Here is a 27,364-nt window from a genome sequence, read left to right on the forward strand (position 1 = left end):
ATGCGTATGTAAGTGCATACATAGCAATGCACACGTATTCACGTGTGAGGTTGCCAGAAGCTTTTTGTGGTGCAAATGCACTGCAGCAATGTGTAATTGTTTTTTTTTTTTTCATTGCCCAGTTAACATTAATCTTACAAATCAATTCAACAAAACTGTGTCTAAAACTACAGGTAATTGAGTATTTTACTACAGAACAGCTACAGTGCGGTAACTGTGTTCAGCTTTACAAACGTTTAGTAACTGCAGCCAATAAAAATAGTGTGGCTTGATGACACAAACTAAGCAGTTAGAGATCTAGCTTAAAGTAATTAGTACCCTCTGAATTATACAGCTAAGAGTATATTTATCATTTCCTGGAATGTTTAGCAATTTCTTTTATATTCTCTTTTTTCCAATTATTGAACTGCTAGCTTATTTCACCCACATACCACTTTCAGGGTGAACATATTGGGCCAGATTCCAAAGACTTCTCTCAGTGAAAGTGACTTACTCTGGTGTAAGACCTATTTATAAAGCAAGCTTACACAGTAGTAAGTCACTTTTGGAATTGGGACGGGGTTAGACTAGAATAAGTAATTTAGATTGTATAACTAGGAAATAGCCAGTGCCTGCAATCTGCAGTCTCTGCTCCACTCTCTTTGTCTTTCTTGTTATCACATCTGTCTTACAAGGTCTTGTGTATCCATGCCATGGCTGCCATCTGTTTTAGTTTCTGCTGAGAGGAGCCGCAGCTTCTCTAATGTATTTATTTATTTAATTTATTTATATATTGACATTGGATTATAATCCTAAATTTTCCTCTTCTTGCCATGCATCATCCTAGTGGTTGTTTTCTTATCAGTTACTTCCAGCATCCTGATGTCCTCTAGTATGACCTAAAACACTGCACACAGCCTTTAAGGTGTCGTCAGACCAAATGCAGATAAAGTGGCAGTGTAACATCTTTGCTTGTAAGGTCTGCTCTCATGGGATACCCCCCAGCGTTCTGTTTGCTGCCACATTTCTCTCGTCGCCCTCTCAGTTTGTTCTGGCTGATTGTCTTTTTGTGATCAACATCCCAAGATGCACTTCCTGTTCTACTTGTCATTGCATGTACCCCCCCCAACACACACACACACACACACACACACACACACACACACACACACACACACTTGGGATGATGTGGCCTGAATGCAACACTTTGCATTTCTGTGTTTGTTTGTATTAAACCTCAAATTCCACCTTTCTTCCTGCTTGGGTAACCTTTTCAAATCCTTTCCTAGACTTTTCCTCTCATACTTCAGGGCTGTACCTAACATTTTATATTCAGTAAAGAGGATGGTTCTGTTCTTTATTCCCACGGATGTGTCTGAAATGAACTCATTGAAGAGTAATGACTGGTAAAAATGACCCCCCCCCCAAAAAAAAACTGAATGAATGGGCGGGGCTTATGAGGAATGAGTGCTATTAAGTCGTGTGTTTTGCCCCTGTCAATGAGGGACAAAGGCGGAACCCCCTTGGACAAATTTGTGGTTTCCCATCCACTCATTATGGTTGGGCTTGATGAGGGTTAGCGAGGTACTCTGTTTGATATGTATGGGAAGTCTTTTCCAGAGATGGGGCAGCCTCTGGGAGATAAACCTGTCTCTCCAGCAGGTTTTGTTGATGTCGCATATTAGATTTAGGCCTATCGAGTGGGTGGATGGCAGTTATGGATGGCGCAGTGGTGCAGCGGTAGCATTGTTGCCTCACAGCAAGAGGTTCTCTGGTTTGATTATCAGCTGGGGTGCCTTCTGTGCGGAGTCTGCATGTCCTCCTTGCATTTGTGTGGATTTCCTCCAGGTGCTCAGGTTTCCTCCCACAGTCTAAGGGCATGCATCTGGAGCATTTCTCCCTGGGTCTCTGCTGAAAATGGACTCTGTCCCAGTTGGACATTCCTGGTAACGAAATGTTAAATAAAGTAAATAACTAAATAAATAATGCATTTTAGACTAGAATATTGTACCTTACTGTATGCTTTACTGGTTCTCAAGCCACATGCCCAGCTTGATCATCTGATTGGTGTGTGCACATGCCCAGCTTGATCATCTGATGGGTGTGTGCATGTGTGCAGCTTTATCATCTGACTGGTGTGTGCATTTGCTCAGCTTGATAATATGATCGGTGTTTGCACATGTGCAGCTTGATCATTTGATGGATGTTTGCATATGCCCAGATTGATCATCTGATTGGTGTGTGCAGCTGGTCATTGAGCAAGGGGTAGCTTCACTAAGCCATCTTCTGTCTTACAACAGTGCAACCGGTTATCTCATTATTCATGAGAGCTCATTTCAGAATCTTCTTTGTGAATCTATAAATACAAATTGGTGAAATAATCAAGAAACTTATTTGTCACATCTGATGAACAGAACAGTTTATCTGACCAGGTTAAATGGATAAGAAAAACATAATAAAGCTTAAAAACTGTTCAGAAGAGAATATGAAACTTTTAAAGTTTGTTGGCCTAATCTTTTGATGAGGGAAGCCCCCACCCATCTCAAAGGAATGTGTCAGGATCTTATTGCCGCTATGAGAAGAGAACAGATGGGGTTCAAGGGGAAAAGGGTGATGTCAAAAGTGGGGTACTTCAAAAAAGGTTTTCCTTTCATACTATCTGGTCCATTGGCCCGGGATCAGAGTATCTATTGTGTCTCTGTGGGTTTGGAACTATAAGCATTTCAAACACTTACTGAAGGTACGAAAGCACTGGATAAAACTTAAACATGATAAATGTAGGCATGGCACATGCAGATGGATGAATGGAAGAAACTAAGAAATAGCTTCAACACAACTTCAAATAAGGGTTGAATAGGTTATGGAGTTTCTGGCTGTTACTAAATGATGATGAAATAAGATGTTAGTGACTGTTAGATGAACTGAGAAATATTTACTTTACTTTTAGAGCTTATTTTTAAGTTGGTCACTGAATGTACAATGCAGCAGCTGTTTTTAAGTCACACAATAAAACTAAACCACATGTTGTTCAGGCCATTCTGTCCATCTGCAAGGATATCTACAGAAGGAGAATCTGAGCACATACCTAGTGAAACTATAGTGGGCCCATATATTAATCTGTACCAAGTACTTTAACAGACAACTGGCATCAAGTGTTTCCTAGTGTTCATTTTTGCATAAATGGCTCACTGAACTGTGAAGCTTCAAAGTACTTCATCTCATCTGCTGTTTTATGGTTTAAATCTTCCCATTAGCTATTAAGAAGCATTATTTGAAGGAGAGGTTTGAGGGTGGCCATGGTTGTGCAGTTAGTGTTGCCACTTCACAGCAAAAGGTTCTCCAGTTTGATCCTCGGCTGGGGTACCTTCTGTGCGTAGTCTGCATGTCCTCCCTGTGGTCGTTTGGGTTTCCTCCGGGTGCTCTGGTTTCCTCCCACATCCCAAAGACATGCTGTAGGTGGATTTGACTCTCTAAATTGACCCTAAGTGTGAGTGTGTGCATATGTGTGCCTTCTGTGGAAGGGTGGGTGCCAGGCTGGCAACTCGACACCGTAAAACGCCACTGCCATTCATTCTGCGGACTGTTGTTCTGTTGTGGTGACCCCCTAACCAGTAAAAGCCAAAAGAAGAAGAAGATTTGAAGGAGAGGTTTGAAATATTAGTGTTTCTATTTTATTTTTTTGTTTCTGTTAAGAAAGTGAATGAATTGGTCCTTTTCGGACCATTTTCTGCCACACCCCACTCTCAGAGTCAATGATAAATATTATACTATATCTGAAGACATGTAAATAAATCAATATGCAGAAACTTTGCCAATAATTACATCAGTTTCTGCATATTGACACTTTCATCAAGCAAATAAATTATCTACTCTACATTGAAAAAAAGATAGCAAATGTTCTCCTTTTTCCAATTGGTCATTTAAAGAGAAAAGCCTTAACAGTAACACCAGATACATTTTATCTGAGTAGTGATACTGTTAGGGAAATGTCTTTTCATAAGGTAATTTGTAGAGTTGGCCATTTAGTGGCAGGGTTAGGGTTTAGGTTAGCAGCACACATGAGTCAAGACAGATGGGAGGCTGCTGTTAGGGATGTGTGTGTGTGTGTGTGTGTGTGTGTGTGTGTGTGTGTGTGTGTGTGTGTGTGTGTGTGCGTGTGTGTGTGTGTGTGTCTTTGCACTTTAGGATTAGAGAAACAGCTGTAAAAAGGGAAAGATTTATTGTTCTAAGTTTGTCAGTCTGTGTGTCTTGTTATGGGAAGGGTTTTTCTAAGGCAACACCTTACTATTGAGGGCTAACCTTAACTGTAACCCTGCTCATAAACCGAATTAGAATAAAACTTGTAATCCCAGATGAGCTACAGCCCACGGAGACCAAGAATAACTAATAAACAAATACAGAAGGTTCTGATGAAGTCCATTTATACTTATGAGGATTAAAGCAATAAACCTGTAAATACATTTTGTATGTTTTGTACGTTTTTCTTGTTGTCAATGTCTTTACCTTGTCAGGGGCCACTTTTGTGTTTGTTTACCTTAGAATAACCTTTTCTGAAATGCTACCACACCAGTGTGTATGAAGTTACTGGTAAGGTTTTGATTAACTGATCACAAAAGAAAACTATTGATATTCTTCATATTTCACTGTTGCAGTCATTACATTTGGGTCATCCTGCCAGGGTAGCCCTTGGCCAGCCCGAATACCAGAGGCTTAGTATTTCTGCGTCAGTTGCTGTTGCTTCAGGACTGACGTCAGGTCATCAGTAGTATAAAGTAAGGCAGCCGACGCCATTACATCAGTCCTTCTTGCCATGGAGCCTGAAACAGAAGCAGTTTGCACGAGTGCCGGTCAGCTGCTACCTGAATTTCATCTTCCAAATTTAAGCTGAAGTCTTCTAAAGCTAAGTACCCCATTGGGATCCTTTTTTCTTGCACTAACCGATGTCAGAAAAAGTTAACAAGTGTCTTGCCTGTGGAAAGCAAATACTACACCGAGACTTTCATTCTTACTGCGTCACTTGCTTAGGCCCAGACCACAATGTCCTCCGCTGTCACTTTTGTGCTTTATTCAGTGCCAGAACTATACGTCTTCAGGCCCTTATTGTAGCTAGATATTTTTGCTTACAGTCCTCGTATTCTGATATGGCTTCATAAGCCATCCGATAGCAGATCTTCTGAAAAAAACTTAAAAGATAAAGACAGAGACAGCACAGGTCCAAACTTACTGACGATGCTTCCATTAAGCTAGTCGTCAGTTCTCCGGTCCTCAGTGAGGTGCTTTCGCACCCCCTGATGCCTGCTTCTGAAGATTCACAGGCTACCACCAAGACCCTTTCAGAGTTCTGTATGCCGCAAAACTCTTCTTTGACTAAGAATCCTGTGGTTGTCTCTCCCTTGGATGGGTCCAGAGCCACTGAGCAGGCACCAGCTTCTGAGGAAGTACTTTGCACTACCAATTCTCAACACAAACCGATGACTTCTTTTGCATCTACCATTTTTTCAAAAACTACCAAGTTTCTAAGGCCCAGGGTACGGACCACACCCAAGAAACCGACAACCCATCAGGCACCTACTTCCTTGCCTCAGTCTCAAATGCTTAAAATGGCGGAATACCTTATCATGCTGATCAGGGGAAGCCAAGCTACCCCTTCCAAAAGAAAAAGAGATCTGCCCCCAGTAGTTTTGTCTTAACAGGAGTCTGATGACTCTGATGCAGCTGAATATGAAGACATGCCAGCCCTCTCTGCTTATGAGGATTCTGATGCAGAGGACTCCATTCCTTCAGCCTCTCCCCCTGAGGACTTTTCCTTTCGGGAAACCCTTCATACCTTAAGGAAGCATTTCCAATGGGAATGTCAGGACTTCCCTCAGTCTAAAAAGAGACTCAGGGAATTCTTGGATATTCCACAGCACAGACGCCTGGCCATCCCCCTAGTCCTGGATGTTGTGGAGGATGTTTTCCTGGAATCCAGTTTGACTCCTGACACCCTCCCTCCTGCACCCAGAAAACCAGACAGGTATTACAGAGTCCCTGACTCATACAACTTTCTTTTTAAAACTCCTACTGCTGACCCTGAGGTAATTTCTCAAGGGCCTAAAGGAAGTAAAGCAACCTCTGCTTAGAATCCCACCCCCTCAGACAGGGATTCCTGAGCACTAGACAGATGGGGTAAAAAAGTATACAGCTCAGCTACTCTTGCTGTCAGAGCACTAAATTGCCAGTTCCATATGCTAAAATTTCAGCAACATACCCTGGAACTCCTCAAACAAAAAGTGTCTTCCTTTCCTGCTTGTGTAGAATCTAAAGAGTTACAAGAGTTAATGCATTCTGCAAGTCAAGTAACTAAACACACATTGCACTGTGGGTTTGAAACCCTAGAAGCTTCTTGCAGGGCAGCAGTTACCGGTTCTGTCCATAGAAGACATGCATGGCTTAAGGAATAACCCTTGCTAGACCATGTTAAATCTAAATTGTTGGATGCACCCTTGCACAGACAACTTATTTGGCACTAAGGCAGAACAGGTCTTAAAAAAGATGGGAGAAAAAGCTAAATCTATGCAGAGAGTTAAGGATTTCTTACAGATCCTGCCACACAGGTTAAGCAGGCATTGCCCCTCCAAGCACTGGTCCTTTCCTGCTCCCACCAGGTCAGTTCAGCCCAGACCCTGTGAAAGCAGACCCCCCCAGACAGCAGCCACAGGGAATGCAGAGATCAAAACAATGGACTTCCTCCACTTCAAAAACAGGGAATTCTAAGCCACCCCCTCATGGTAAGAACTCACAGTGACTCTTTACCCCTAGGAGGAAAACTCTTCTTTCACGCAAGCACCTGGGTCACCATTACCAATGACCACTGGGTCCTCAACATAGTGTCCCAGGGTTACAAATTCCCTACCCTTCCAACTCCAAAAGAGTTCCCAGCTCTACCTCCAAACCAGTGAGCAGAGACTCAAAAGTAAGTCCTTTCCCTGCTCTCTATGAGGGCAATAGAGCAAGTTCCTACAGAACAAAAAGGCCAAGGTTTCTATTCCAGACTTTTTCTGGTACCCAGAAAAGAGGGCACCTGGCGCCCCATCCTCGATTTATCCATTCTAAACACCTTCCTGGTGATACCAAAATTCAAAATGGTCACCCTCAAGCAGCTGCTACCCATGTGCTCCAAGGATGCTTGGCTAGCCACCCTAGACCTAAAAGATGCCTCCCTCCACATTCCTATCAGGGAATCATGCAGGAAATATCTGTGTTTCAGGGCAGGTTCTCTGCACTTTCAGTTCTCTGCACTTCCCTTTGGCTTATCTACTGCTCCCAGAGTTTTCACAAAATGTCTGGCTCTGGCCATTGCCTTTTGCAGACAAAGGAATATGCAAATGTATCCATACTTAGACAACTGCCTAATTCAGGCAGATAGCCAGGAAAAGCTGCTTAAGCACCTGGCCTTTGTAAAATCCCTACTGACCTCCCTGGAGTACATAATCAATAAAAAGAAATCCAAACAAGTACCCACCCAAAAGATTATATTCCTGGGAGCAAGCCTGGACACAGCATCCCAGATGGCATTCCTTACACCAGAGAAGCAAATTTACCTGACAGCCTAATTCTCTCAATTAGCCACCAGACCCCAGTTATCTGCAAGGAAAGTCCTGCAAGCTGTGGGGCTCATGGCATCTTGCATTCTACTCATTCCATATGGCAGACTGCATATGAGGAAACTTCAATGGTACCTAAAAAGCCTTTGGTGTCAACACTCTCAAAACCTGGAAACTCTTATACTCAATATACCTTGCACCTCAGATAAGATTTTCTTTGATGGGCAGCAACTTGCTCCCACAACAGGGGACTACCCTTCTCACCACCCCCAGCCACACAGACCCTCACCACAGTTGCATCAGACTATGCCTGGGGTGCACACCTGGACGGCAGGTGCATACAGGGCCAATGGAGCCTACAGCAAATCCATCTGCACATCAACCAAAAAGACATGATAGCTGTCCAGCACGCCTTGACAGCTTTCAAGCCCCTTCTCTCCCCAGGGGCTCTCCTGATCAAAACAGACAACACCACTGTGATACGGTACATCAACAAGCAAGGAGGAACTCACTCCTACCCACTATTCAGGCTGGCCATGACCCTTTGGCACACAGCCTCTGCCATGCAACTCCACCTGTTAGCACAATTCCTGCCAGGTTCTCTAAACTCTCTGGAAGACCACTTAAGCAGTAATCTTCTGGACCCACATGAGTGGCAGCTAGACAAAAGAACCTTCACCCTAATAACTTAGAAATGGAGCAACCCGAAGGTCGACCTCTTTGCCTCTCACACCAACCATCAGCTCAGCAAGTTCTGCCCCAGGGAGCATCACTGCATGACTTGGAGTGGATGCCCTGCCCTTCCCCTGGGTCAATCTATTGGTCTATGCCTTTCCTGCACTACCTCTCATCCCCAGGGTACTGCTCAAGATAAGGGGGGAAAAACCAAGTACAATTCTTATTGCTCCAGACTGGCCTCACCAGCACTGGTACTCATTGCTGCACAGCCTGTCTCCACTGCCACCATGGCATCTCACTCAGACCCCAACCCTCCTGACCCAGAGGGAAGGAGAATTCATGCATCCCCAATTGCAGATCCTCAGTTTGGCAGCCTGGCTTATTCCCTAACCACCGATCAATCTGCCAACCTCAGTTAACAGGTTCTAGATGTTATACATGAGGCCAGACACCCTAGTACTAGAAAGTCTTATGCTGACAAATGGAAAAGGTTCTGCACATGGATTCAGGCTAAGGGAGCCGATACAGCACTGCCCTCCCTCCCTCTCATTCTGGATTACTTAGCTGACCTGCTACACAGTGGTCTCTTTTTTTCCTCTATCAAAATTCATGCCTCTGCTATCTCTGCTCATTTTCCCACTGACCAGCCCCTTTTCTCACACCTTCTGATCAAACAATTCCTAAGAGGGGCTAGCAACTTGAAGTCACTCAGAAGAGCACCAACCCCAGCTTGGGACCTTAACTTTGTATTGGAAAAGCTCACCCTGCACCCCTTCAAACCAGCATCTTCAGCAGAGCTAAAATTTCTCTCCTGGAAGACAGCTTTCCTTCTGGCCATCACTTCAGCCAAAAGGGTCTCAGAGCTACAAGCACTCGTGGCTGTGGAGCCCTTCATCATCTTCCATGCTGACAGGGTTTCCCTCAGGACTAACCCATCCTTCATGTCCAAAGTGGTGTCCAGTGTGGCTCTCAGGCAATTCATTCATTTGCCAACCTTTTTCCCTAACCTACAGAACAAGGGGGAAAGGATCCTGCACGCTCTACATGTGCACCGACAGCTCAGATTATATCTAGACAGGACTAAATCCTTCAGAAAGTCTGATCAATTGCTGGTTAGCTTTGCTGCAGGGGCAGAGGGCGAAGCCATCTCCAAACAATTTCCAAATGGATAGCACACTGCATCCATTTCTGTTACAAGCAACATGGAAAGTCTCCCCCTAAGGGGGTGATGACTCACTTCACCAGAGCAGCCTCCACCTCTGCAGCTTTCCTCAGAGGAGTCCCCACCAGGGACATCCTGGAGGCTGCCACCTGGACATCTGTTCACATTTTCACCAAACACTACCACCTGCCTATCTTCTCCAAATCCAGGGCAGGATTTGCCTCTGCAGTCTTGCAGGGCATCCTAGCCAGCCCCTAGTTTCCTTGACTGCCTCCACCCTTTTGCTCAGCTTTGGGAATTAGCCCAAATGTGATGACGGCAAGAGTGAAACACAAAGAACATAGTATAGATGTGTACACTTACCATTGGGGGATCCTGACAGTTAGGGCAAGAAAAACTGATGTAATGGCGTTGGCTGCCTTACTTTATACTACTGACGATCTGACATCAGTCCTGAAGCGACAGCAACTGACGCAGAAATACTAAGCCTCTGGTATTCGGGCCGGCTGAGGGCTACCCTGGCAGGGATAACCCAAATGTGATGACTGCAACAGTGAATACACTCAAACATCTACATTTACGGTAAGTGTACACAACTGTACTTTTTTATTTTGCGATCACTTGTTCATCGGTGTGTACTAGGCTAATGGCCCTGGAGCTTATATAAGCCTAGCCCAAGAAGATTCCCTGGCATCATGGTACCCAATTTAGTTCCCAATGCCCCTGTCAAGCAAGGCCACTAAAGTGATCCCTGAGATGAACTTCCTATTGCCCATCCACTCATCAAGACTTCTCTTAAAGAGGGCCAGTGAAATGCTCTGCTTGACGTGAATGGGAAGTTTGTTCCAGAGTATGGGAAGTCCCTTGGTTAGGAACCTGTCCCTCCAGCATGTTCTGTTTATTGTGATAATGAGGTTTAGATCCATGGAGCATGTGGCACTGAGGGATTGGTATTTCTTTAGGTGAAGCATATCTAGCAGCTCTGGGTCAGACATGGCTTTGTAGATCAAGCAGAGATCGCCTCTAAGTAGGAGATAAGAGACAGAGTATAGCTGGAGTTTTTTGAGTCTGTCCATATGGGGCATGTATAAACCAAAAAAAATCCTCTAGGGGTAAGGTACCTGCTGTATCCAAGCCAAAATATTCAACAAAAGAAAAAAGAAGCTGCAGGTACTCCACAACAATCGAAGCCAACCAGTCACTGTTGTAATGAAACTGCTTTTATTACAGAAAAGTAAGCGCTTTCACATCTACTAGGGATGCTTCATCAGACTTTAACAAACACATTTCATTCAAACTGTTTAAATACACAGCATGTGATTCACTCAACCAATAAAATCTCACATTCAATAAAATCACATAATCAATTACCATGGTATCATTCATCAGTACAAATCAATGGACATTTATAAATATAAATATAAAACACACATTTCTAAGTAAAAATGCATACATATATATATATATATATATATATATATATATATATATATATATATCTAGATATATATATATATACACATACATCCTATATGTAGAAATACTAGTATTTATTTTAAAATTTATATATAAATATATATATATATATATATATATATATATATATATATATAAAATATATATATATATATATATATATATATATAAAAATATATATATATATATAACCACAGTTAAAAGTATTCAAAACTTCCATATATGTGTAAATATAGACTAAAAATGCACTTGTATCAATGAAATAAATATATATACACACATATTACTCATCAAAGACTCCTCCAAAAATCATTAGTGTGTCAAAGGGCGATCAATAAGGAAGGGTTTCAGACTGACCCTATCATTAATAATGATTTGTACTGATGAATGATACCATGGTAATTGATTATGTGATTTTATTGAATGTGAGATTTTATTGGTTGAGTGAATCACATGCTGTGTATTTAAACAGTTTGAATGAAATGTGTTTGTTAAAGTCTGATGAAGCATCCCTAGTAGATGTGAAAGCGCTTACTTTTCTGTAATAAAAGCAGTTTCATTACAACAGTGACTGGTTGGCTTCGATTGTTGTGGAGTACCTGCAGCTTCTTTTTTCTTTTGTTGAACATATGGGGCATGTGTCTAAGGCCTAAGATCCTCCTAGTGAGGTATTTTTTTGGCCTTTTCAGTTGTTGTACGTGTCTAGTGAGGTACATACCAAATGAGGCATTGTATTCTTTAATAGGTCTAATGAGGGACAAGTAGAGAGGGATTATGACCTCTTTCTTCCTGGATGAGAAACCTTTTGTAATGAGATGTGCCACATAGAAGGCCTTTCTGACTACAGTGGCAATGTGGTTATCAAAGGAGAGGTTGCTGTTAACCTGTGTCCCCAGGTCTCCTATCACACCTTCGGTGTTTAGTGGGCTACCGCTTATGCGGTAATTCATGGGCATCGAATTTTTCCCAAAGGGAATGGCAATGCACTTTTTGGCATTGAGCTTAAAGCCATGGTTCTGGCACCAGTCATTGGTGTCAGTGAGGCCATTTTGTAGAATGTCTACATCAGTTGGAGAATCAATAATGGCTCCCAGTTTGCAATCATCTGTGAACTTGGTCAGCCAGAGTCCCTTTGTGTTGGCTTGAACTTCAGAGAAGTAGATGGCAAACAGGAGAGGACCTAGGACCTATCCCTGTGGGATACCACTTGTAACTGGTCGGTAGTCAGATTTGAAGTCCACTATTTTCACAGTGTGGGTTCTATCAGTGAGCCAGTTGGCATCCCATCTTATTACATAGGGGTTTATGCCTAGTTTAGTGAGTATCTATGATTCCTGAGTGAGGGATGGTGTCGAAGGCCTTGGCAAGATTTAGGAGGGTGTGTGAACTACCTTGCCCTCATCCACAGCTCTGGTGACAGACTCGAAGAAGTGCATCAGGTTGAGCAGGCATGACCTACCTTTCACAAATCCAAACTGCGTGGGGCCAGAGTTTGGAGATTCCCTATGTCCTTATTTATAAGGTCCAAGATGATGTGCTCCATAGCCTTACATATCACACTCGTCAGGCTAATGGGGTGGTAGTTCCCAGGGTCTGTAGTTGCTCCACCTTTGTGGAGTGGGATGACCATAGCAGTGTGCCATTTGGTAGGTACAAAGCCTGAAATGAGACTGTGATTGAACAAGGTACTCAGGTGTGGTGCAAGTTCACTTTGTAATTCATGTAGAATACAGCCAGGGATATTATCAGGTCCCATGGAAGCTGTATTCTTGGCTTTGGACAGTGCAGTATTTACCTGTCTAGCCATGATAATAGGGACTTAGCATTCCTCAGGTATAGTTATAGGCCCTTTACGGGGTGAAAGGGGGGTAAAGTTCGCACTGAACCTGTCGTCCAATATGTTGGCAGTATCAGTTGGTTCAGTATATGTATTGTCATTGTGGTGTAAGTCAGACATCTGAGTATTGCCATGTAGATTCTTGACATAACTATAGAATGCCTTGTGGTTGTCTTTAGAATCTGCAGCAATTTTGTTTTTGTAGCTAGATTTAGAGGATTTGATGATGGATCTCAGTTTTTTGCTGAGGCTGACAAGGGAGTTTTTCCAGTCTTGTGACTTCACCCTTTTCTGCAACAGTTTTTTCCTTCTGTTGTAGAGTTTGTTTATGGTGGGAGACCACCAGATTGGCCTCCTTTTTTGGAGGAGAGCATCTTGGTTCTGTTTGGTATGGCCTGTTCCATGCACTTGTGTATGTGCTCATACAGTGCAGTGGTGTATGTTTCAGTTATGCACCTACTTTCCATTTGCATGGGTGTCGTGAAGTTAGCCACCTCTGTTTTTAGAAATCCAAAATTGGCTTTGGAGAAGTTTTTTGCGGTGGTTTCCTTTAGGGGTGGTGAGAGTGTGATGTGCATATCCATGGTGATCAGCTTGTGATCAGATCTGACCAGGGAGGAGTTGATTACTGGTGTAGAGCAACGGTTGCCCGTGTTAGTAATGACCAGGTTAAGGATGTTTCTACCCCTGGTGGAGGTAAGAATGAGTTGGTCCAGGACATTGGAATTAATGAATTCCAGAAAACGTTGAGCAAGTGTGTTGGTACATGAGTAATTTTCCCTGTTAATGGAGGGGTAGTTAAAGTCTCCCAGTGTAAGGGTATTGGGTTACACCCTACTATTTTCCAGTGTATTTAGGAATGTGGAGTGGGAGTCTTGGGACATGGGGGGGATCTATAGCAGGCTACAACCAGGATTGCAGTTTTACCCAGTATTAGTTGTACCTGAAGTATCTCTGATGTGGTATGTTGCGCTGCTAGTTTGGAGGTGTGCATATCCTTTATGAATATGGAAACACCACCACCTGTAGTGCTTTGGTCCAGGTTTAGGGGCCGAAAGGTATGGTATGAATTATATCCTGGTAGTGATGGGGTGCTCTCCGGAGCCTTGAACCAGGTCTCGATCACTGCACTGATGTCAATGTTCTCCATTTTAAGGAGTGGTTGGAGGGAGTGCATTTTGACATTTAGACTTCTAGCGTTGGATAGCATTACCCTCAAATTTTGTTTTCTTGTAGCTGTTATGGTGGTAATTTTGTCTTCAGGACATTACCAAAAAAAGGCACTATAGGGGTGGCAAGAGCCTTGGCGAGTGTCCGGAATCCCTGGAATGACAGGTGCAGGCCATCTCTGGTGAAGCATCGAGGTCTGTCGATCATGTCATCCCAGGCAGACCGATACTAGATCCCCTTAGAATGACACCAGAAACGTAGGCAATTGTTGAAGTCAATCATTTTCTGCTTGTACTGTAGTATAAAATTAGGATGCTACTCAGAGCTAGGGTCATACCTGCCTGGGCTACATGATCGGAGAGCTCCTCTATGTCTCTTTTCATGTAGTCCAGGGAGGTATGTCTCAGGTCATTCACACCAACATGGACAATGACAGTGTCATATTTGTACCTGTTGTGGACTGACCTAAGTGCATGCGTTATGTGGCGGATCCTGGCACCTGACACGCAACCGACCGTAACTTTCTCCTTATTCAACCTAGTGAGTGGGACATCAGTGTGCCTTACTATTGAGTCACCTATGACTAGTGTATTGGGTAAATTGTTTTGCCTTATGGGCTTTGATTGAGTGGCACACTGTTTATGTGAGCTGTGTGTCTTATGGTTTCTGCTGGAATGTGGTGGTTGATGTTCATCGTACATACAGCTGCAGTCATAGCAGATGGGTTCTCCTGCCGTCAGGCGGGTCCTCGGTCGGCCGAATTCCAAAGTCTAGGTCCGGCGTCGGTTGTAGTCACTTCTTCCCTGATGTCAGTGCGACAGGGGTATAAAAGAACCAGCCGACGCCATTTTCTTCAGTCTTTCTTGCCGCGCGGTGCCCGAAGCAGAAGCAGTTCGCAAGTGCCGGTCGGCCACCTCCTGAGATTACGAAAAATTTGGAAACCGAAGTCTTCTTAAAAGCTAAGTACCCCATTGGGGAAACTTTTCTTGCCTCAGACCGATGTCAGACAAAGTTAATAATTGTATTTCTTGTGGGAAGCAAATACCGCATAAGGATTTCCATTCCCTCTGTATACCTTGTTTAGGCCCAGACCACGATGTCTCGGTCTGTCGCTTTTGTGCTACATTCAACAAACGCACTATTAAGCGTCGGGCGGAGTTCGCCCAGCATTTTTTTGGGAAAGCATTTAACTATAGTATGTCGTCAGATACTCCGACTCCGGTTTTGTCTAAAAAACGCAAAGACAAGGACCGACACTCGAGGTCCGCGGCCTCTACCGACACCACGCCAAAGCTGACTACACGTGGTCCGGTTCTCAGCAAGGTGCCTACGCAGCCCCTGATTACTGACGACACATCTTTGGCAGTGTCTCCTGTACCCGAGGTCGCAGGCTCCTCGGCCCACACCCCGACTACAGATACCAAAGCCACTCTTGGCATTGAAACACAGAATGTGGACAGGTCCACCTCCACTCAAGGTGTCTTCAGACCTTCCTCTTCTTTCTCCATCAAGGCTTTCACCAAGTCTAAAGCAACCATGCACCCTAAGAGACCAGCTACACAGGGCCCATCTCCAGGCCCCATGCCTAAGAAACACATGCTTAAAATGGCTGAGGATTTAATTACTCTAATCAGAGGTTCTCAGCCACCTCCGGACAAAAGGCCCAGAGTGGAGGAAGATGCCCCCTCCTCTGATCAGGGTTCCATTATTTCAGAACACTCTGATGATCAGGAACAGTCTTACTCCCCTTTTGAAGACTCTGATGCAGAGGAGTCTATTCCTTCTGTATCCCCCCCTGAGGATTACTCATTTGGGGAAACTTTGCATACCTTAAGGGAACACTTCCACTGGGAAGGCCAGGATTATTCAGATTCCATGAAAAGGCTCAGGGAATTTCTTTTGTTACCCCAGCACAGGCCTCTGGCTATACCTCCTGTCTTGGACATCCTAGATGATGTTTACTTGGAGGCCTGCCTTAACCCGGACTCTCTACCTCCAGCTCCAGTTAAGCCTGACAGGTACTACAGGGGTCTTGACTCACACCAATTTCTATACAAAAGTCATGCTGCTAACCTAGAAACCATCTCACAGAGGCCCAAGGGAGTTAAGGCCTCCATTGCCAAAAATCCATTGCCTACCGAGAGAGATTCCAGATCCTTAGAAAGGTGGGGAAAAAAGGTATATACCTCGGCTACCTTATCCATGAGGGCCTTAAACTGTCAGTTTCATATGTTAAAATACCAACAGTTTCTGTTATCTCAATTGAAAAGTAAAATGTCACAACCTGAACAACCAGACTTGAAGGAGTTGCAGGATTTGATGCATAGTGCAGAACAAGTGGGTAAACATACTTTACAATGTGGTTTTGATGCTCTAGAGGCCTCATGTGGAGCTGCTGTTACAGGCTCAGTCATATGTAGGCATGCCTGGCTCAAGGAACAAGCCTTGCCTGATCATGTCAAAGCTAAATTACTAGACGCCCCTCTTCAAAAGGATGTACTATTTGGGGCAAATGCTGAGGAAGTATTAGGGAAAATGGAGGAAAAGGCTAAATCAATGCAAACTGTGAAAGAATTTCTGCAGGTTCAACCCCCCACGTTTTAGTAGAAATTGGCCTTCCAAAAACTGGTCCTTTCCTGCCACAGACAGACCCCAAAGAGGCAGATACAGGCGCCCGAGGGGCAGAGGACAATCACAAGGATCTTACAGAGGCAGACAATGGCAAGCTCCTACACAAAAAGGTGGTGAGGACAACTCGCAATCTTTCAGAAAGCAAACCCAATGACTTTCCCCTTTGCATGCCAACCAGGTCTCAAATGGCAGCCCCCTTAGGAGGAAAGCTGGCACTATTCTCAAAAAATTGGCATGTTGTCACAAAGGACAAATGGATCCTGGACATTATAAACAGAGGCTACAAATTCCATTTTCATACCCTTCCAAAAATGAGAGGCATGCCAAACCTGCCACACAATCAAAGAGCAGAGGCACAAAAGCAAATTTCAGATCTTATAAACATGAAAGCTATTCAAGAGGTACCTACACACCTAACAAGGTCAAGGTTTTTATTCCAGGCTATTTCTGGTGCCAAGGAAGGAAAAGATTGGAGACCTATTTTGGATCTTTCCATCCTAAACACATTCCTACTGCACAAAATTCAAGATGCTCACTCTACAGCAACTTCTTCCCATGCTGGGCAAGGAGTCTTGGCTGGTAACATTGGACCTCAAGGAGGCATACCTGCATGTCCCAATCAGACAAAATTGCAGAAGATACCTCAGATTTCTTGCAGGTTCAACCCATTATCAATTCTCTGCATTGCCCTTTGGCTTATCTACTGCGCCCAGAGTATTCACGAAATGCCTGGCATCAGTAATTGCCTACTGCAGACTTCAAGGGATACAAATATACCCTTATTTGGACGACTGCCTGATCCAAGCGGACAGCAAGCACATTCTTCTGAAACATCTGGCTTATGTAATAATGTTATTAAACTCTCTGGGATACACAGTCAACAAAGAGAAATCAAGGCTAATACCCTCTCGAAGATAATTTTCCTGGGTGCCAATTTGGACACAAACACCCAGATGGCCTACCTCACACCAGAGAAGCAGGGGCAACTAATTCAATATTTCAGAACACTGGCAAATTGCACCAGGCTGACTGCAAGGAAAATCCTGCAGGCTCTGGGATTCATGGCATCTTGCATCTTACTAATCCCATGTGCAAAGCTGCATATGAGAAAACTACAATGGTACCTAAAAAACATATGGTCTCAACACAGCCACAGTTTGGAAACAATAATACCACTAATTCCATGTCTGCAAAGGAATTTCTGTGGTGGGCTCAAGCAACAAACACAGGTCTTCCATTCAGCAAGCCTCAAGCAAATCAAGTCATCACAACAGACGCCTCGGACTACGCCTGGGGGGCGCACATGACAGACCGGTGCATTCAGGGCAAATGGTCCCAAAAAGAAAAGCACCTTCACATCAATCAAAAAGAAATGCTATCAGTAATAAATGCTATTATAGCTTTCAAGGACCTTCTACAACCAGGTCAACTATTGATAAGAACGGACAACACCACAGTTATGTGGTACATAAACAAGCAGGGAGGAACACATTCTTATCCCCTATGCAGACTGGCCATGTCACTTTGGAACATGGCCATGGACTTACAAATGGAACTACAAGCACAGTACTTGCCAGGCAAGGAAAACACGCTGGCAGACAACCTAAGCAGGAATATGACAGATCCACACGAATGGAAGTTGCATCCAAAAGTTTTTACAGAAATAATCCAAGAATGGGGAAGGCCAGACATAGATCTCTTTGCCTCCCACAAAAATCATCAATTGACAAAATTCTGCTCAAGGATCTTCCATCCAAAGGCCTGGAGAAGTGGACGCTCTCTCTTTCAGTTGGACATCAATGACAGTTTATGCCTTCCCGCCTCTTCCTCTGCTGTCCAAAGTCCTATTGAAGACCAGAGCAGACAGACCAAAGATGATCCTCATTGCTCCGGACTGGCCAAGGCAACACTGGTACCCACTCCTGAGGAGCCTGACGCATTCCCCACCATGGACCCTGCCTCTAATGCCTCTTCTTCTGACTCAGCACAGCTTCAAAACTCTTCACAGTCAGCTAAAAACACTCAATCTATCCGCATGGAAGATTCTTTAGCATCACAGCAGGCCCTACTCTCCAAGGAGGTGCAGGATGTCATTTTGGAGGCCAGAAGGCCATCAACTAGAAAAGCTTACTCCGCAAAATGGAAACGTTTTTGTGTCTGGAATGAGAAAAAGGGCCAGAACCCTGGAAAACTGAATTTACCTCAAATACTACAATATTTGGCTGAACTGCTAAGCAGTGGACTTTCGTTCTCCTCCATCAAAATCCATGCCTCAGCCATTTCTGCAGAATACAACACTGATCCACCTTTATTCTCTCACCCTCTATTAAGACAGTTCCTCAGAGGGGCTAAGAATTTAAGACCTCCAAGGAAACAACCAATACCTGCTTGGGATCTTAATTTCATTCTGGAAAACTGACTTTGCCTCCTTTTGAGCCAGCTGCCTCATCAGATTTGCAATATTTGTCCTGGAAAACAGCTTTCCTTCTGGCTATCACTTCAGCTCGTAGAGTTTCAGAACTACAGGCTCTCATGGCTGTCCAGCCTTTTATCATCTTCCATCAGGACAGAGTTTCCTTACGAACCAACCCGTCCTTTATGCCTAAAGTGGTATCCAGGGTAGCTTTAAATCAGGCCATACATTTACCTACTTTTTATCCTAATCCTCAAAACAAAGGGGAGAGATTACTACATTCCTTGGGCATCCACAGGCAACTGCGTTATTATTTGGACAGAACAAAACCTTTCAGAAAATCAGAACAGCTCTTTGTGGCCTATGCGGTAGGAGCTCAAGGAAAGCCAATTTCCAAACAGACAATCTCAAAATGGATAGCCCACTGCATACGCTGTTGCTATTCCTTTCATGGCAAAACTGCACCTACAGGCATTAGAACTCATTCCATCAGGGCCACAGCCACCTCTGCAGCCTTCCTCAGAGGAGTTCCTACCAAGGATATTTTGGAAGCAGCCACTTGGAGTTCTGTGCATACCTTCTCCAAGCACTACAACCTACCATTATACTCCAAATCTAGAGTAGGCTTTGCCACTGCAGTCTTGCAGGGCATTTTGGCTCCTCCTAGTTCCACCTAATGCCTACCACCCCTTTCTTAGCTTTGGGATTCTACCCATCTGTTATGACTGCAGCTGTATGCACGATGAACATAGTACAGTTTTGTACCTACCATAAATGTAGATGTTCGAGTGCTAATACAGCTGCAGTCCAGGTTTCCCTCCCTCCTTCCCCTCTAGGTGTATTCTTTTATGGTGTATTTGCTTGCAACTACTGTTTTTTGATTATATTGCATTGCATTATTACATAATTTTATGTATTGCCTTCCTTCTGGGGGCACCTGACATCTGGGGCAAGAAAAACTGAAGAAAATGGCGTTGGCTGGTTCTTTTATACCCCTGTCACACTGACGTCAGGGAAGAAGCGACTACAACTGACGCCGGACCTAGACTTTGGAATTCGGCCGACCGAGGACCCGCCTGACGGCAGGAGAACCCATCTGTTATGACTGCAGCTGTATTAGCACTCGAACATCTACATTTATGGTAGGTACAAAACTGTACTTTTGTGTTTCTGCCTCAAATATCTCTGCTGTTTGGACAGATTTTTATTTTGAACCTCCGCAAAAGTAGGTGTGTATTTTGTGTTACTATGTGAGGGTTGTGGTGGTGTATGCTCTGGAGGGCTATGTGTTGAATGTGGTGTGGTGCAGGTGTTAACCTTCTCGTCTTGACTAGCTAATCCAGTCTTGGCTGGAGAGTGCTTGGCTTCCAATTTGGCTATATATGTGCATCTCTCACAAGTCATAGTGTGGGGAGGTAAGAGGAGAGTGTTGTCTGTGTACATGAGGCAGTGGCTAAATTGCCTCAGGATGCCCAAGTTTGCCAAGTTGATAGGAGGAAATACAGGTAACTGACCTTTAGACATGACTGGATATAAGCTCAATATATTAAGTTCTGAATGTCACTCAAAGTGTCTGAGTCTGTACAGAGCACTGCCAAACACTTGAGGAGAAACTAATATGTAGAGCCTGAAAATTAAAAGATGAAGTATTTAGGCAGATATTTTAAAGTAAGGAAGAAATCAAGCAACACTTACTGAAAATAAAAAAAATTAGCTTGTCAAGAATGATGAAAAGAGGGGAGTCGCATGAATGGCTACTGCCTGGCTACTACTAATGCTGGTCTCAGCACAGCTTCCCTCTGTTGGGATACAATACTCCTTTGCTTCTTCTCTCATCAGAAGCAAAATGTTAGCACCAATCCCAAGAAGAGAAGCAGGCCATAGCCTGTTTGGTGATCCACAGTCTTATCCCATATGATGCAAGGGTCTGCAGGCTTGTAGCCTTTTTCTGGTAGATGCCTGGAATAGCAACCATATCAGGTACGTTAAGCACAGACACCTCACTTTCCAACCAGAAAGAGTCAGGAATCAGTGCACTCCACTCCTACTCTCACCAGGATCAGAATATAAGCACAGATTCCAAGTTGTCACCTGTAAAGCAGTTATTAAGCTTTCTGGTGATCAGCAGTCTCCAGGAAATAATGTAACTGCACTCCTTCTCTCACCAGGAGAAAACAGAAGAACTAATCCCAAGATGACTACTGAGGGGCAGAATGTGGGCTGTACAATAACTGGTGGTCTTGCACTAGATGCATAAAGGTAAGATGAAAAAAATGGTTTATCCTAAACACTGCAGTGTGCACTAGAGGAGTTAGATGTGAAAGTAGGTAACTTAAGTTTTACCTGTCTAAAAAGTTAAGTTTTAGTGGAGAGTCACTATTTTTAAAACAGCAAGATAGATTGAAAGGGGGTGGTCACTTTTTTATTCTGGTACTATGGAATACAGTAGGATGACCAATAAATTTAAATAGTTGAAGTGGAGTGATTTCACAAAGTGATAATTTTGTGCTTACTCACATCAACCAGTAAAAGCAGAGGGGAAATGCGATATATGGTCAAATTAACATAAGGGGCAGGAAACTAGAAAGACAGTGGTGTTTAAGAACACAACAGTAACCGAGTGGGAGGGTGGGAAAAAATTCTGTCCGACTCACAAGAGACAGAGCTGTGGTGTCTTTTCAAGTTTTACTATGCCGTTAAAAGCAGGATACAAGGAAAACGCAGTGTAAAGAAAACAAATAGTATACAAAATATAAAAAGGCAGTAAAATAATACAGAATACAACAAATAAGATGCAAACTAACCTTTCCCTCATGGCAAACTGTAACAGAGTCTGGGTGAACCTTTCCAGTAAAGCCATTGTTTCAATGTTCTGGGTTTTTTCAGTAAGTGTATTTTCAAAATGCCACCATCAATCACCTATATTTCACTGCTACCAGTGACATTGGCTCAACAGGTCACACACAAGTGCCATAGGTGCTGGAATAGCAGGAGGCTCTGGGTTTTGTTTGTGCTTCAGGAGACTGTAGTAACTTTCAAACTGCTGATGCTGCAATGCAACATTAAGGGTATTCAACACTCCTATAGGAGCTTGCTAGCCTATTTATCTGTGAAGATCTTAAGAAGCTTGGCCTTACATTTCCATGGTAATTTTTCAGCATTTGTGTTTTGTATATTAGTAACCCAGATGTGGGAAGAACAAAGATATTTTGAGAAATGTACTTATCCATCTGCTAAATTGGGGGGGGGGGGGTGAATTTGTGGTTTGCCATCCATTAATCCAAATTAGATTTGGATAAATTAAGAAAATTGCTTTGTTTTATGTGAGTGGAAGACGGTTCCATAGAAGCAGTATTCTCTGTGATACACACCTAGCCCTCCAGCATGTCCTATTTATGTTAAAAATGAAATCAAGATCTCCTGAGTGGGTATTCATGCTACCATTGAGTGAGCAAGGAGTCAAAAAGGATATGGTCTGTTTGGACTGTGTATGCAAGGCAGAAGTTGCTTGTTAGCAGCCTGCATGACTGGGGTTTCTTTTTAGATTTGGCATTGTATGAATTTGGTGTACAGCTGTAGCTGTGAAAGTATTTACATGTGCATAAAATTTGTCAGTAAAGGGGTCTGCAAAAGGTGCGAGGTCATTAAGTTGGAAGAGGATTTTGAATTTAGCCAGCTTATCATTCCATGTTAATAAGTTATGTTTAGCATAATCTCTGAATACTGAGGTATTGGAATAAGCTTCTTGCTTCACTCTTGTGATGAATGAGACTGATTTGTGGACCAGTTTAACAAGTAAGAAAGTTGCATTTGGTGGGGGCCAAAGCTGTCCCATATTGATAAGGATTTTATCATCTCTGGCTGAGGTTTGGATTAACTGGTCCAGAGACTTGGTCTGCTGAAGTCCAGAAATTTCTGGATGTACATGTTTGAGAATGTATAAGTCTCCCAGTTGATGAAATGGCAGCTGAAGTCACTTAGGAGAATGGTGTTTGGCTTAAACATAGGGACTCCATATTCTTTAGGTAGGATGCATGGACTGAGGGTGATAAAGAGGGGATCCTATAGTTTACTATGATAGGATAAGGAGTTTTATTGATAGTAAGTTGAATGTGGAGTTCTTCCAGGTTGTTATCTTGCCTAATGAGTGTGGAGCTGAAATTTTTCTTTAAGGATATGGAGACGTCGCCAACTTTAGTGCTTCATCTAGAGTGGCAGGCTTGAGTACTATGACTGTGTCATATGTGTACTTGTCGGGTAAGGATTTGACTGCATGTGTGATATGGTGACCGTGAACCACTCTTTACACAGCCTAGTGAGTGGTGCATTGGTATGTGTATAACTAGGATATTGGATTGTAAGGAAGTTTCCCTTATAACCTTTTGACCTGAGACAATGTGACACTCGAGTGTATGATTCATGGTGAGTGCTGCCTGTGCTGTGTGCTTGTGATGTTGCTGAGTTTCTTGTTTTGTGGGTTACATTTAGGGTGCCTTTTAATTTAGGTAGGTTACTTTTAAGAGCCTCAGTATATGTAGGTCTGTGTGTTTGGCCTGAGCAGTGTGTAATTAAGTTAGTGTGGTGTTGTGTACTACTGACCACCTGCTTGATATCTGCAGTGGCTAAATGTAAGAACTTTGCTTCAATTAACATTGTATAACTACATCTCTTACACTCTGTGTCAGTTTACGTAGGAGGTTGTTGTCAGTAAACATGAGGCAGTTACTACATTGGCTCTGTTTGCCAGTTTCAACCAAGTTGACTACAGCAGTGGTGTGACATTGCAAAACTATACTTTTGTAATTAATGATAACAACCAATGAAAATGTAGAGTGAATGCATTTTATGGTACTAGCCTAGTGAGACTAACCTGGTCAGCAAAGGATAAATAGGTTCATAGGTGTACACTAGGCTAGTAACCACTAGGGCCCTTAAACACCTAGACGTGCAACCCAAATGTTACCCACAAATCTGATTTATAGTTGATTTATAGGGGGTGATTTACTGACTGCTTCTGTCCATCAGAGACATAGGAGCCAGACCAGGGGTGAAATAAATAAATAAATGCTTCTACATTTCTATATGAACATATAGGCTCGTAGGCAGTCACTAGGCTTGCAATCCAGGAAACCTTTGCAGAGCCTAACCCAAATTCCCTGGTGCCTCTAAGTAGTGTCTGGTTAAGTGACTTGCTCAAAGTCACATGGTAGGTAAATGAGGGCTGAGGAAATCAAACAGTAACTACAGCTCACAGTCTTAACCCTTTGCACCAACTGCCAGACTGTACTCATATATTTTATATATATGTGTATGGGCATGTGTCTTTCTCTCTCTCTCTCTCTATATATATATATATATATATATATATATATATATATATATATATATGTATGTGTGTGTGTGTGTTTGTATGCATCCTGTCACAAAATGAGATAGTGCCAGCCCACCTGTCTGTAATTTTGTAAATAATTATATGTCATTTGTGAATATCAACATGATTCATATGCTTGTGTTACAAATGTATTAGAACTGTATGTCATATAAGATGGTTTGTACAGATGTGTACTGAGGAGGTATTTTACAAAGTGCTGTTTAAAGATGTAACCACAGCATGCAGTACTAGAAGAGAATGGAAATGTACCTGCACTATTGTAACTGTTTAGATGTATACGTTTTAACAATGGAACTGTAACACAAGAAGTTAACTTCAGAAAAATAGCTGAAATTAAATTACTTTAATTTAACCTGGGTTCCTGTTCTGCCATTTTCAGTTCATGTGGTGAATCAATGTTGCAGCACTACTTTATTGACCACTGCTTGATTTCTAAGGCCAGTACGTCATCCATAACATGAAAGTGTGGACACACCAAAGCTCTGACTTCACTGTATCCAAATTCTGATTTCAAGCGAACTTCAGTCCCACAAGACAAAATTTCTTGGTCAGTTCCATGGCCAGATTATATCCCAGTAGATTACACAGCACCATCTATTCTGAAAGGACCTGTGTGGGCAGATCCACCCATTGGCTCCACTGATTTCACACCCAGATATGAGAAAGATGGAAAAGTTGAATGTCAGCATCATAATGGCAAGTACGATGTGGTTGACAGATATCCAAGGAATCATATCGGGTGCACTGGATTGAAAGGCAGAGGTCTTCTGGGCAGGTGGGACCCCAACCATGCTGCTGACCCCATTGTTACAAGGTGGAAGAGTGACAGAAGTGGAGAGATTATTATGCACCCAGTGTCTGAGAAACCAGTTTTACAGTTTATCTCAATTAAAAGGCTTGATTGTGGAGAGTGGGCAATCCCAGTGGGAATGGTGGATCCAGGAGAGAAGTTATCTGTTACACTGAAGTGGGAGTTTGGAGAAGAGGCACTAAACTTCCTGCAAAAATCCGAGTCTGTGAAGAAGAAAAAGCTACAGGATAAACTTTGACAACAAGAGACAGGATGTCTATATTAGAGGGCTCTCTGTGTTGTCTTGAAGGAGAAATAATTACTTGACTTGAGATGTGGACATGTTTTATTGTTTTATGACTTCCAACAGCTGCACAGATCTAAACAAAAACCTTTGTCTATGTAGTTTCACAGGTAGATGCTAAATGCTACCAGCTGCATCAATGGTTGTTTTTCACTTGGGATGGAGTCAGATTACAAGAAATAATGTCATTCTGCAAGGTATCCCAGCAGTAATGTTTGAGATATTAATTTAAGAAGTCTCTGAGAGAGGCTGAATATTCTGTATTATGTGTTTGACCTGACAACATCAAGATCCATTCATTGCATCTGCCTTGCTTGCTCTGAAGTAGGTTATTAGGGTACATTAATTCTCTTAGAGACAGTCAGGAATATAGAAAAACTTAGCTTAGATGTTTTTCTTTATTTATTTGAGACTGCCCTGCAATGTTGTGTTAAATATTTCCTGTGATTTTGAACTCTGATGTAACTGTAAGTATGTACTGAGTATTTTCTTGTTCTTTTATTATTTATTATTAAATATATTTAAAACTTTCACTGTGGCTGATCTATATCGAGATATTTAAGTTCTGGGAGTACTTGTATATTTGTTTGGTGACACTGTGGGCCACTCCTAATAGCCTTGCTCTTGGTCAAACTACCATTTGCATTGGCAGTAACATTACATAGGAAAATTGGGCACACTTTGTTAAGGGTCTTAAAGTAGCTGATAAGGAGTGACTGGTGGCAGGGAAACTACCTTATTGTCTGGGCAGAAGGGGGCATAGCTAGTAAACCTGTGCCAGCCTTTCCCATGGTTTTGTGTGTGTGTGTGTGTGTGTGTGTGTGTGTGTGTGTGTGTGTGTGTGTGTGTGTGTGTGTGTGTGTGTGTAAATCAAACCTCAAAAAGTGTGTGTGTCAGCTACTTGGGCAGGGACACGAAGCATTGGTTGGACAGAGAGGTTGCTGAAGGTCTTGGCTTGGCCACTCCGCTGAGATCTCAACTCTATAGCTGTGCCAGTGGGGAGTCTTATTGGGGATCTGGAGAATGTGGGAGAGACCAGGCCCCAAACTGACTGTGGTCTCTGTGTGCTCTTAACAAAAATTGCACTTGATGCAGAGAGCTGCTTCTGGAAGTACTGTGTGTGTACTTGTCATCCTCCCAGTGTATGTCCCCCACTGGTGCTCGTGGTGAGGAGTGAGGCTGCTTGATTACTGTTGCCACTGGTAGGGCATCGCATATGTATAATTTAAAATTAAGTATAGCCAGTCAGCAAACATGTTGTTTTGGGAGGTGGCAGAAAATTTAAATACTTGAAGAAAGCCTATGTAGACCAAGGGTGAACATGCACTGATGTTATTCATCTGTGCTTCTCTAGCTCACAACTGCAGCAGTCTAGCTAGTATTTACTACTTTAGAAGGTTGCTTGGCTGATATTATTGACTGGACGGTATGAATTTGACTTGGCTAAAATGGAGGCGATGATTGTGCAGTCCACTGAAGGTCATCTTATACTCCTGTTATGTCTGGCTCCCGGTTGTAATTCTCAGACGCATAAGTACGAGTTCCAGAATTATGAAAAAATAATTATGAAAATGCAAGTAAACAGCAAATGCTGAACATCACTGTTTTCCTGTAAAGTTGTTTTTTTTGAAGGGGGATAGATGTCTATATTACCCAATGTAGAGACAAACCCCCACATCCCCAAATATATTGCATGTATCTGTCTATGTAGACAGATAAATAGATATGTAGATATAGATATAATATATATAAATATATATATATATATATATATATATATATATATATATATATATGTGTGTGTGTATATATATATATATATATATATATATATATGTGTGTGTGTGTGTGTGTGTGTGTATGTGTTTGTGTATGTCTTTCTCTATTTCTGTACAGATATATATGTTACAAAACAGGTGGTTGATTGAGGTTTACATCCACCTCTG

The 27,364-nt window shown here is 42.8% G+C and overlaps 2 protein-coding genes across 3 annotated transcripts in view; both read left to right on the plus strand.

Annotated features, from left to right (window-relative positions):
* On the plus strand, window positions 1-25,373 carry LOC122803547 (ADP-ribose pyrophosphatase, mitochondrial-like). Its single transcript, XM_044073204.1, has 3 exons — window positions 1-4; window positions 123-173; window positions 24,805-25,373. Exons 1-3 carry the CDS (start codon window positions 1-3, stop codon window positions 25,371-25,373), a joined length of 624 nt encoding a protein of 207 aa, XP_043929139.1.
* LOC122808740 (brain-specific angiogenesis inhibitor 1-associated protein 2-like) overlaps window positions 1-27,364 on the plus strand; it is a 1,062,100-nt gene that overhangs the window by 700,034 nt on the left and 334,702 nt on the right. The window lies entirely within an intron of this gene.

The sequence above is a fragment of the Protopterus annectens genome, chromosome 1.part1 (assembly GCF_019279795.1).
Source record: "Protopterus annectens isolate FY-2018-M chromosome 1.part1, PAN1.0, whole genome shotgun sequence".
Classification (NCBI taxonomy): domain Eukaryota; kingdom Metazoa; phylum Chordata; order Ceratodontiformes; family Protopteridae; genus Protopterus; species Protopterus annectens.

Coding starts and splice junctions, on each gene's coding strand:
- LOC122803547 (XM_044073204.1), top strand. Junction 174..24,804: donor AACTGTGTCTAAAACTACAG/GTAATTGAGTAT, acceptor GACACACCAAAG/CTCTGACTTCACTGTATCCA.